The 12,663-nt window shown below is 37.7% G+C and overlaps 1 protein-coding gene across 1 annotated transcript; it reads right to left on the bottom strand.

Moving 5' to 3' along the window:
* Positions 1 to 210: 210 nt before the first annotated feature.
* Cd160 (CD160 molecule) lies at positions 211 to 10,488 on the bottom strand. Its single transcript, XM_005008365.3, is given in 5 exon segments — positions 211 to 274; positions 276 to 358; positions 3,797 to 3,852; positions 8,735 to 8,962; positions 10,326 to 10,488. Coding segments are annotated over 5 exon segments (594 nt in total).
* Positions 10,489 to 12,663: the final 2,175 nt, after the last annotated feature.

Here is a 12,663-nt window from a genome sequence, read left to right as displayed (position 1 = left end):
GACTTCTGACTTCCTACACTGTGGAAAGTGATTCGTCTGTCTTCCTGCAGAATTTTTTAAATCTTAATATCTTTGAACCAGTCTCCCCTACATAACTGGTTTTTCCTGTGGGAAATCAAGACTAAAGAAACATTTTCCTTTCCTGGTTTCCTTACATTCCCTCTTAGAAAATAACCAAGGAGGTGAAGTATTCTCATTTTCTTGGGATACCTAAGGTTCTTGTGACATACATTGAAAGGAAACCAAGTTGATGACCAGCATCATCATGACTTTATTGTGGGAAGCCTGAACTGAGAAGGCTTTCACTGAGGCTAAACTCAGAGTGTTGACTTTGTTTCACTCCCATCACCATGTCTGTCTGGTTCAAATGAAAAGCATGGATTGACAGAGGATTTTAGAACTCAGTGTGTCCTTTTGCACTATCTCAGAACAACTCCTATGTTACCTCTAAGAATACACTGTGGCATAATTCATTGCTCTTAAAACGTATTTTTACATTTGTGTGATGATGATTTGCTTAAGCAGCAATAAATACAGAATCTAGTATTTGTCAGACACTGGGAATACAAATAGACTTTGGAGGCACTCTATAGAGTTTTGCCATGGAGTCAGCTAAGACAGCAAAGTCACTTTGGACTTGGATGTCCCTGAATCTTATTTAGAAACTGTCTTAGTTACTTTTTACTCATCGCTGAGACAAAATACCTGAAGCCCAAAGTTGGGAAAGGAAAGGTTTATTTCTTACAGTTTTTGGAGGTTTCAGTCCACAGTCAGTTGGCTCCAAAGCAGGCGGGCATGGCTGGGCCGCAGTTCATGGTGCGTGCAAACAGCAAAGCGGGAACTAGCAAAGAACAAGACACACCTTCTTCCTGCCATTACATCACATCTTGGCTCCACCCCTTTGTGGGTGGAGCACTGACACCATCAATCCAAGCACTAGACAATGAACGAATAACAAATGCACAATGCAAACTCATGAGGCCTGGGGGCCACAGACATAAACCATGACAGAAACCGTCTTCTGGAGTAGATCAAACAAGGCAACAAAAGCTAAAATGTTGGCTTTGAGATATATCTGGATTTTATCTTATTTACTTATTGGGTGGGCACAGATAAATTATCTTTGAGTATTAGTAATAATACCTATTTAAGTACGATTGTTAGGCAAAATTGTTAATGTCATCTGTTACCTGTCTGGTACTGGTTTCACCTTCCAAAAAAAGCCTACCTTCCACTTTGGGGGCCCATCAATATGTGCTAATTCTAATACTTAAATTTTATGTTGAGACAATGGAAAAGGCACTTTTTGTTAAGTAAAACCATAACAAGTAGAAATACTTGAACTATTATTAGAAAGATATGCAGATTGAGGAGGAAGGACTATGTTGTACCTCAATTCCTAGGATCACAATAAATATTTGTTAGATGAATGAAAAGGGCCCACTATTTTTTTAAAATTTTATTTAAAAGGAAAAAGAAAAAACAAAACAAAACAAAGCAGCATAAGGGTACAAGTAATACAGAACTACAAAAAAAAAAAAAGTAAGAAATCACCAGTTAATAGATTACATATTATCATCTTAGAGATAGTTGCTCAAGTCACAGTATCAAAGCATACAAAGTGGACATTCAAACAGACTGCAAACAGTTGTGTTCAATGATCCAACCAAAAACATTAATATGGTCAGCTGTTGTATCCTTTAGAGCACTTTTTTTCCCTCTCTTTTTTACAACAAAATTTACACATTTTGGGTTTTATTACTCCCATAGTTCTTATTACTTTTTTTTTTTGGAGAGAATAAAGTCAAATATGGCAAAACAAAGCTGTCAGTCAAAACCAAGGATAGACATAGTACATGATGTAAGAACAGAGTACAAAGTTATCAACAATGGTTACCATAATATCTCTTGTTTCCTTAAAAAGAATTGTCTATCTCATTAGGTATTATAAAGTTGAACAAAACAGTAGAGAACAAGACCAATAAAACTTAAGCATTGTAAACATTACAGGACTTCCAAAGGAGACAATAGTCAAACCAGAATGGGCATCTTAGTGAATCTTATTGCCTTCAAAGTAGTTGCCTATATCTTCAAACTTGATACTATCATACAGAATGGAACAGAGTCTAATCAGTCAAAACAAGATAGTGGGAGTATTACAGGACTTCAAAACAAGTTAAAAGGAAATTAAAAAAAAGTTACTATTATATATCCTGCTAATTTTTAAAATTTTTCTCCTTAATTAAAAAAACCATAAAAAATAACTAAATAATTTTTTTAATGAATAAGGGAGGGATTAAGATAAAAGAGGACATAACAATATAACAATACAGGTCAAAGCATGACTGTTTCAGCAACCTAGTGCTTCACCACCAAATAACCCGTCTTAATAGTAGTTACCATAGTGTCTGTCTTTTTCCTTGAAATATTTGAATAAAACTTCATATACTATAGCTTCAAATATTTCCATATCAAGAAGCCCAGAATAAAGCCTTTCCAATTAATAAGTGAAAACTTTATAAGGCTTCAAGGCCACATAATGGGGAATCATGATTACCACATATTTTTATATATTTGAATCATTACTTACATTAGGGAAACTTCGGTATTCACAGATGCGAGATTGCTTTATTTCACTTAAGAGTATGGTCTCAAGCTGTGCCCATTTATTGATAAATATCTCAATGTGATCCTTCTTTATAGCTGAGTAATACTCCATTGTATAGAAATACCACAACTTTTTTATCCATTCCTCAGTTGATGGACACTTGGGTTGTTTCCAAGATCTGGCGATTATAAATTGTGCTGCTATAAACATAGGTGCACGTATATCACTGTGGTATGATGCTTTCAGTTCTTCTGGGAATATGCCTGGAAGTGGAATAGCTGGAATAAATGGGACTTCCAATCCCAGCTTTTTGAGAAATCTCCAGACTGACCTCCACAAAGGTTGTACCAGTCTACACTCCCACCAACAGTGTAGGAGAGTTCCTTTTTCCCCACAGCCTCTCCAGCATTTGTTGTTGTTGGTTTTCTTGATCCTGGCCATTCTTTCAGGAGTGAGATGGTATCTCAGTGTGGTTTTAATTTGCATTTCTCTAATGACCAATGATGATGAACATTTTTTCATGTATTTATTTGCCATTTGTATTTCTTCATATGAGAAGTGCGTATTCATCTCAGATGCCCATTTTTGGATTGGATTTTTGAATTTTGGGGGTCTGAGTTTTTTTAATTCTTTATATGTTTTAGACAAGAGTCCCTTGTCTGAGAGAAAGTTCACTAAAATCTTTTCCCAGTTTGTGGGTTTTCTTTTCACTACGCTGGAGATTTCGAAAAGGGCCCGTATTCACTGGTTCTGTTTCACTAGAACATAATGATATTTTGTAGAGCCTCCAGTGCTAGACTGAAGTAATTTAGACTTACTAGACAGAAGCCATTACATTTTTTGGAATGATGATGTGACGTGTACACTTAGCACTTTAGAAAGATAGTAGAGTGATATAGAATGGATCAGAAACAAACAATACTGACACCAGCAAGCAAGCCCAGTCTGGGAACCAGCACCATGAGTGAGCTGCCACCAGACTGGAACAGCCAGACCCCATCCTGTCCCCGTAAGTCAGTGCCATTTATGTACCAGGGTAGAGAGAACAAGGCCACACCAGCAAGGAAGCCCACTCTGGGAACCAGCGCCATGTGTGGTCCACTGCCAGAGTGAAACAGCCAGACTTCAGCCCCTCATGCGTGCGGACAGGCAAACAAGAAGTACCAATTCACCTCTAGTCCACCCTACCCCGCACCTGTCGTAAGTGACCGGCTTATTCACAGAAACACAGGCTGTGATGATAGCTATGGAGATGAAGTACAATTGGATGCCATGGTGCTTTGTCATTTCACTAACATTGCTGATCTAGGGCCAGTGGTCTGATCATAAGTTCAGAGGATAGTGCTACCCAGTGTGACATCTAGGGGGCATCTCCTGAGAGTTACAGCCATTGTTGATTCCCTATGATTTGTTTTTGAAGTCTGATATCATTTTTATTGTTTTGTTGAATTGGGTTTTATTCTCTTGCTTGATTATGTCAAATCTGATGGCAGGAGCAGCTATTTCAAAGATTGCAAGATATACTAGCAATTTTGGATTTACCACTGGCTTGTTTTGAAGTCCTTTATTGCATACATTATTTTGTTTTTATTGTTTCTGTTCTGTTCTGTTTGATTTTTATTATGTCTAAAGTTATCTGCAGCTATTTTGAAGACATCAAAAGGCATTATGGTAATTATTGTTGATTTCATAATATTTTGAAGTCCTGTATCTCTTACATAGGCTTGTTTTGACTGGTCTTACTCTGTTTTATCTTCTATAAAATAATAAAAAAAAGAGAAACAGATAATATTTAGTGTTCCAGTGTTTAGGCAGTGGTAGAACTCTGTAACAGGCTCTGTGGTAGGTGTGAAATATAAAGAGATAAAGACAGAGTTGGGGATCTTTTCAAGAAATCACCAGCTAAAAGAATAGGATTATTTGAAGTGTCAAGTGGTGACAACCTGGAAAACATCATTGGAAAGAAGGGGACAGATGTAGACAACTAGTATTTAATAACTGGCTGGATGGGGAATAAGAAAAAAGGAACACAGGTTTTGACTGAGAATTATGGACAGGATAGGTTTGATTTTGAATTTGAAGAGACAGCAGGACATCCCAGGAGACAGGAGTACAGTTGTCAGTGGGAATGTTTAATTAAAACTTAGGGAAAGAAGTTTGTGCTGGAAAAGTTGATTAGTGGGTCATTTTAAGGAAGTTAAAAGCAGTTCAGAGGAGGGGTAGATGCAAACTTGGTAAAGATAGAAAAGCTTGGGGCTGGGGATTTAGCTCAGCGGCATAAGTATCTGCCTTGCAAGCAGGCAGTCGTGAGTTCAATCCTCGGTACCGATAAAAAATGAAAAAGATCAAAAAAAAAAAAAAAAGAAAAGCTTGAAGGCATGAGGAGTCAGTAAATACTTATGTTTGAGAGAAGTTAGGAACAAAAGAAGCAGAGCAGAAAAGAAACCAAAAGACTTCTAGATTTTTTCTTTCTTTTCTTTTGAAAGTAGTAAAATACAACAGAACTCTTGTTCTGAATAAAGCCAACTGAGACAGTGTAGTGAAATTGGTACAGAACTTCATAGCAGGTTACCAGGATAACAGTAATAAGTATCACACTGTATCTCGTTATCTTCACAATAGTTGTTCTTTCTATCACGTATATCAAAATAAAATGAAATACAGAACATTATAGAACTTATCAAAATAAAGTATTGAATAAAGCAGTACCATTAATCAGAATAAAGTAAAACAGTAATAAAAATATTTGTCTTCAAAGAGATGGTAGAAGGAAATCCCCCTTATTTGCTATGGTCAGCCTCCTAAGAGATGCTCAAATCTCTGGTTCCCATTTGCTAACGGGGGGCAGGGGAAGAGGCTGAGGGAAGTGGGATGTTTGACTCTCAGCCCATGCACCAGTAGGCTTACTATTGCTTAGCAGGGAGGCAGGTTGGTTGCTTGGTTTCCCAGCATCCTAAGATCCAACATGGGGCAGATCTCAGGAGACACTGGTGGTTCTCCCCCTGGAGGGGCCACAGCCTGAAGACTTCTAGATTTAATAAGCAAATTCAGTAACATAACTGGATACAAAGTCAACACTCAAAAATCAATAGTCTTCTTGTACATGAAAAACAAACTCACTGAGAGAGAAATCAGGGAAACAATACCTTTTACAGTAACATCCAAAAAATGAAATACCTCAGAATCAATCTGATGAAGAAGGTAAAAGACCTCTACATTGAAAACTACAGTACTCTGAAAAAGGAGATTAAAGAGGAAGCTAGAAAGTGGAGAGCTAGCTTATGCTCTTGGGCAGGAAGAACCAATATAGTGAAAATGGCCATACTTCAAAAACCGTTACACAGATTCAATGCAATCCAATCAAAATTCCAATAGCCCAACTCACAGAATTAGAGGAAACAATCCTAAAGGTCATCTGGAGCCAGAAGAGACCTAGAACAGCAAAGGCAATTCTGGGCAAGCCAGACAAGAAAGGGGCATCACAATCCTTGACTTGAAATTACACTATAAAGAAAAATTTTTTTTACTATAAAAATTTTTTTAAAAACCCAAACCTGAAGATCAGTGGAACAGACTAGAAGATGCAGAAACAACTCCAGAAACACTAAGCCACCTTATCCTTGACAAAGGTGCCAAACACATTCACTGGAAGAAAGAGCCTCTTTTAATCAACAGTGCTGGAAAAACTGGCTCTACACATGCTGAAGATTAGAACTGGACCCATATGTTTCACCATGCACTAAGCTAAAATCAGAATGGTTCAAAGATCTTAATATGAAAGCAGAAACATTAAATCTTCTGGAAGATAGAGTAGGTAAAACTCTTGAGGACATTGGTATAGGCAAATGAAACCCTAGTTGCACAGGAACTATCACAAAGAATCAACAACTGGGATCTCACCCTATTGAAAAACTTTTGCACATCAAGAGAAACCACCAACAGAGTAAAGAAACAACCTACAATATGGGAGAAAATATTTGCCAGCTGTTCCTCAAAGGATTAGTATCAAGAACATATAAAGAACTCAAAAAAGCAATCATATATATATATATATATATATATATATGATATATAAATATATATAGTTAAGACAGTTATACAACTGATTTCTGTGAGTTCATAGAAGAGAAAGATTTGTGCTGGTGTTGTTTGGTCAGTTGTAAGCAGATGTCTTATGCTCTGGGTGAATGATTTGGGGATGACAATGTGCAATGTATGTACCATTGTTGCCCCCTGATTGATGTGTTTTGAAATTTAGTGTTAGGGTTTTTCATTTTCTTCCTCCTTGAAATAAAATGGATTTGAAAAAAATGTTTAAAAGGCTCCTTACTAGAATTTGTGCTTGTGTGTGTAATTTATGTTTATTTTTCTTAAATTTAAGGTGTAAGACAATTGTTTAAAAGTCCATAATTATTTATGGCAGTGTCCTTATATCCTGTACTCATTCCCCAGAGAAAATCACTGCCAACTCTTTGAGATGTCTTATTATATTATTTAATATATTGTCATATTGTCACTTCCTGATCACGTTTAGATATCTGTTCAGTTTCTGTTATGCAATATGGTTTGCTTACATTTGTACTTCTTTGACTCACAATGTTTAGTTAAATTAGTAATCTTTACATAATTCAGATTCTATACTTTTTGCAGGTACATGCTCTTTTTTTGTAGTAATGTCATTTTCCTAAAGATAATAGTTTTTTATTGATACATATATTTAATCTTTCTATCAGATCTATTATGAGTCTTTTGAAAGATGATCTGTTGGTACCATACCCCCTAGCAATCTCACTTCCAAAGCTTTCTATTGATCTCTTCTGAAAACTTGCCCTCTTCAATTTTAGAATCCCCTTTCCTCTGTAAGAGCTCATATTTCTGGATCCCATATTATTTTACTGACTCACTCCTTTGTTTCATTGATATAGTTCCTTAGCTCTTTGAGAAGTTCATATGGAATGTCATTTTGCTTTTCTTGAGTCATTGCATGTTGGCAATATCTGTTCTCATATTGATTGCTTAATTGGATATAGAATTGTAGGTAGAAGATAATTTTTTCATAGAATTTTGAGGACTGGCCTGGGGGTTTAGCTCAGCGGTGTAAGTGCCTGCTTGGCAAAAGCAAAGTCATAAATTCGATCCCCAGTATCAAAAAAAAAATTTTTTTTTTGAAGAGATTGGCTGGTAAATAGAAATGGTCAGTCTGTTAGGTGCTTAGTTTAAGCTGGGGGTGGAGGGCTGTGGATTTAGCTCAGTGGCATAATCACAAGTTTGATCCTCGGTACCAATTAAAACAAACAAACAAAAAAGGTGGCGGTGGAGTAGCCATATATAGGACATGCCAAAATGGTAATGGAATAGGGAAAACATGCATAAAATGCAGGACAATGGAAAGATAACCCTAGCTGTCTTGAAGAAATTGAAACACAAAGTAATTGTTGTGGATCTTTTCTAGGAAATGGAACTCATGAGAGCCACCAGCTGTGCCTTCTGCTTTATTTCCCCTCCCCAAATTGGTGGTGGTTTGATTAGGTTCTTTCAACTAAAGGCTTTTAAGCATCTCTGTCTTTCTCTCTCTCTCTCTCTCTCTCTCTCTCTCTCTCTCTCTCTCTCTCTCTCTCTCTGTTTTTAGAAATTGCCACAACTCAGAGAGAACCCTTATTTGGAAAATCAGTAGGCCTAAATTCCAGACCTGTATGTCTGCATTTTCTAGCACCACTATATAAATGGCATTACACAGGTTTTTTTGTTTTTTTTTTTTTTTACCTCTCTGTGACTTAGTCTCAATAGAACTGAGATTATCACTGTAGTAAAGCATTTAACATTAAAGACAAAATGAGATCACCTTTGTATGTGTGCTTCAAAGGCAAGTCTCCCTGGTAACAGATTGAATAATAGGAAAGACATTTCCCAAGGAGACTGCCTATCCACAGCTTGAAACATATCCTTTCTCTAGTCATTCAGTGAGAGTTAGAATTTATGTTTAACTGTTCACCCTACTTGTTCCATTTGATTGGATTAGGAGAATTTGGGGCTCACTAGACTAGAACAGAGGAAAAATGAGCCTCAAGTTGCAAACTTAGCTTCTGCCACAGCACTGGTAGGTCTCATTGGTGAATAGTGACTGACTTTGTTTGTTGTGAGCACCAATTGAGATGATTTTTTCGCTGTCACCATCTGTCCCAGGATCCCTTTTAAGCCTCAGCTATTTCACGCTGGTTTCAGGTGAATAGGCCCAGAACTTGTCTTTGCACAAAACCAACATAAACCCCTCTGCTTCTTTCTTATGCCACAAAGTACAGATTAAGCTCAGTCACTGTCCTTTATGTGACACCAAGCTGGTGATGTATATGCATCCTGAAAAGGGAATGAAGAGTTGTTATAAGCAGCTGAGTTAGTTAGAAATATTATAGGCAGTGAGACAGGGTTAAGTCCTCAAAGGAGCCAATGCAGAAGCCCAGGTAGGGGAAATTGAATTGAAACGTAGGGGAAACAGACACTTCCTACTGTGGGCCAGGCCTGAAGACACAAGATCAAACAAATGCACCCATGTCCTAAGGATGCATGTCCTAGGACCCATGTCCTAGTTTTCTGTCACCCTGATGGAGTTAGGAGTCACCCTCCCACCCCTCATAGGAAGAGTCACTGCTCTGTAAGGATGCTCACTTTCTATCTGACTTACTCCCTTTATTCCCAATTTAATCAATTTTACCTGAGAAATTAATCTTATTGATTAACCATAGATCTGTCCTACCTTATGCCCATCTGCCTTGTGAGTTCCCAGTTTTCTCCACCTTGAACCTGTATCATTCCATGATTTTACTCTATAAATGTCCCTAGAAAAGCCAGAGTCTTTGGCAACCCTCTCGGGACCCCTTCTGTCTCTCTCTCAGACAAATGCTTTCTTTCTTCTGCTCATAACCTCCATTGTTCCTAAAATTCATTCTTCAATTTTAGAGAACATGAATTCGTACTGGACATATAGTAGGTTGGGAGTTTCATTCCCCTGTATCAGTTACCCATGGGAGGCCAGGAGAATTCCTTGAACCTCCCTAGAGCTGAGCCTTAGCAGTAGAGGTTTAGAGTACAACCTGGAAGTGACACCAACACACAAGAAACACAAATTCTAACTCTCACTGAATGACTAGAAGCCAGTTATCTCTGACTCCTTTGCCAATAAGTTGTTTATTCACCTGGGAAGTGAAAATACAAATTAAATAAGCTTAAAGCTTCCATACTGTGCTGCTAGGGCCCAAACTGGGATGAATAAAACATAGAGTTTGTAGCCTAATATAAAGATAGATTAGCAAAAAACTACAGCTCAATTATATGATTAGTATACATTAGAAGATTCCTATGTCTGTCTGAAATATTTAGGAAAACTTCCCAGAGTAGTGCTTGTGTTGAGACTTGAAGGATGAGTAGTTCTTCTACAAAACAGAGTGAGAGAGAGACCTTTGAGACAGCAGAGCAGTTTTTAAATGGTATCAGCGAGAACTGACTGGAAAAACAGACAAATTACTGAGGGGCCGTTGATATTCAAAGAACATATATTGCCGAAGGTGCCACTGTTTAGATTTTATTTTCTCCACAAGCAATTGACAGTGTAGACACAGAATTGGAGAAAACAGACAGTTGAGTTAACCCAGGATAATATTCTTGCCTGGTGGGTGTCTCTGACCTAATTTTCCAATCCATTTACATTTTTACCGCCCCTTACTCTTTTTGCTTTGCTGCATGCTGTTCACATTTTGTGGTCCAGTGCTATAGTCTCTTGTGTCCATCTTAATTCCCTTGGCTTTACTATCTTTCATTACCTGCAAAAACTCAACTTTGGTGAACTCCAGCTCTGCTAAAAACTCACCGGATGCTGAAGGTACCATTTCCTTTCCTGATCTGGAGCTTGTTTCCCTTTCATGCCTCCACTTGGTGTATACTGTCCAGTAAACTAAATTCAACCCCATGAAAATGTTGAGGAAGCAGAGTTGGAAGCTGCCTCCGGGACACTAAAAGAAGATTCCCTCTTAGATGAGTAGGGGCTAAATCCATCTCTGAGGGACAAAAAACTGCAATTCCAACCATTCATTAATTCAGAAATGGTTTTTATTTTTATTCTCTAGGGTCTTTATTAAAGTGCTTTCCTGTACATCTAACCTGTTTTTTGGTCATTAAGACAGGTATTATTATTCCTACTTTGTAAATAAATATTAAATTGTTTGCTAGAATTGACAGGTTATAATATCTGGATCTTAAACTTGGATTTGATAAAGTTATAGCAACAGCCTGAAGGAAAAAAAAAAACCTGAAGGAATTTTAGCTGAGGTCCAGAGAACCATGCTCTTTGCAGTGCATCAAAGAGGCAGATTGTTTGATGAAAAGGGCAATAATATTAGCTTTAATGAAAAATGTATTTTTTTAACCCTGTCATTAGTATCAACAACAGTGAGTCCTTTCAAAGGTATTTTTTTTTTTTTATCGGTACCGGGGATCAAACTCACGACTGCACGCTTGCAAGGCATGCACTTATGCTGCTGAGCTAAATCCCCAGTGAGTGATTTTTCTTTCCCACCACGGAAAAAAATATGGGATCCAGCCTTCCACACAAGCCTTGGCTTCTCTCTAATGGCTGTTTCTGCTTAAGTTTGTCCCCACCACTAGGTTACATGTCCACAGGTGGCAGCAGGATGGTCAGAGCCCAGCAGCCTTTGCCAAGGGCTGTTGTCAGCAGCCTCAGGAACTTGAGGCAAATGTTGCTTTTGCTGGTCCTTGGCCTCACACTCCAGAAAGCTCAGAGGGATCAACTAGACAAAACCTTCTGGGGCTCCAAGACCATGCATGTTCTGTTCCAGGTACCAGTTTTGGATGGCTGGAGCGTGATGGAGGGAGGAAGGTTAGGACACAGGATCCATCTACTAGCAAGTAAGGCAGGAAATCAAGTCAGATGTACATCAGAGAAGAGTGGGAGAAAAGGCATGTAGAGACACTAATGGCTGTGTTTTCAGACAGCATCGTAGTTCTATCCAAAAAGTTACTATTTAGATTCTCACTGAGAATGCTTCATAGCCTTGTTCTCATAGCCTTGCCTACATTGAAATTATCTGTATTTTATACTTTTGCTTGTTGGATAAATGAAAAATGAGACCTCATTGTTGTTTTATTTGCATTTTCATGTCTAATTGGGTTGAGGATCTTTTCAAGTGTTTATTGGTTATTGATATTTCTTTCATGAATTAGGTGTTCATATTCTTTGCATTTTTTAAAAACATCAACGTTTAGAAGTTTCTTTAGAGAGATTAAACTAACTGTCACTTTAAAATTTGTGTGTGGGGGACAGGCAGGGAGAGGTTGAGACAGTGTCTCACTTTATATTTCAGGATGGCCTTGAACTCACAATGAAGCTCAGGATGGCTTCCAAATTTTGGCAGTTCTCTTGCCTCAGCCTCCAAAGTGCTGCGATTACAGAAATGCACCTCATACTTAATCTGTTTGGGGTTTTCTGTTGTTTATAAATTTTAATTTTTTGTTTTAAGGCAATGTCTCACCATGTAGCCCAGGCTAACCTCGCATTCATGATGATCCTCCTGCCTTAGGCTCCCAAGTACTGGGATTACAGGAGTGGCACATCATGCTTGGCTGTAAATTTTAATTTTTAAATTGACATAGAATAATTTATGAGTACAGGAGGGTTAATATACGTATACAGTGTATGATCAATTCCAATTAGCACTTCCATCCTCTTAATAATTTCTATGTGTGTACATGTGTTTTCTTTCTTTATTTTTTTGTACTGGGAATTAAACTCATGACCTAGCAGTTGACAGGCAGGCAATAATTTCTGTTGAAAACTAGATCTTCTCTCCTAGTTCTAAATAGTAGTAAACTATAGTTACTATTGTAACTGTAGAAGACTAGACTTTATTTCTCTTATTTAAATGTGTGTTGGCTCTTCAACTGGATTTTGCTAACTGGCCTTCATTGCTCTCATTCCTTATCCTTCTACCTGCTAGTGATCAGAATTCTACTCTCTACTTTCATGAAATCACTTTTTTTCAGTATTG

The sequence above is a fragment of the Cavia porcellus genome, unplaced genomic scaffold, assembly GCF_034190915.1.
Source record: "Cavia porcellus strain 051 isolate PalLab524CR breed Dunkin Hartley unplaced genomic scaffold, mCavPor4.1 scaffold_1, whole genome shotgun sequence".
Lineage (NCBI taxonomy): Eukaryota > Metazoa > Chordata > Mammalia > Rodentia > Caviidae > Cavia > Cavia porcellus.
Note: the sequence above shows the minus strand (reverse complement) of the source record. Positions and strands in the feature narration are given on the sequence as shown.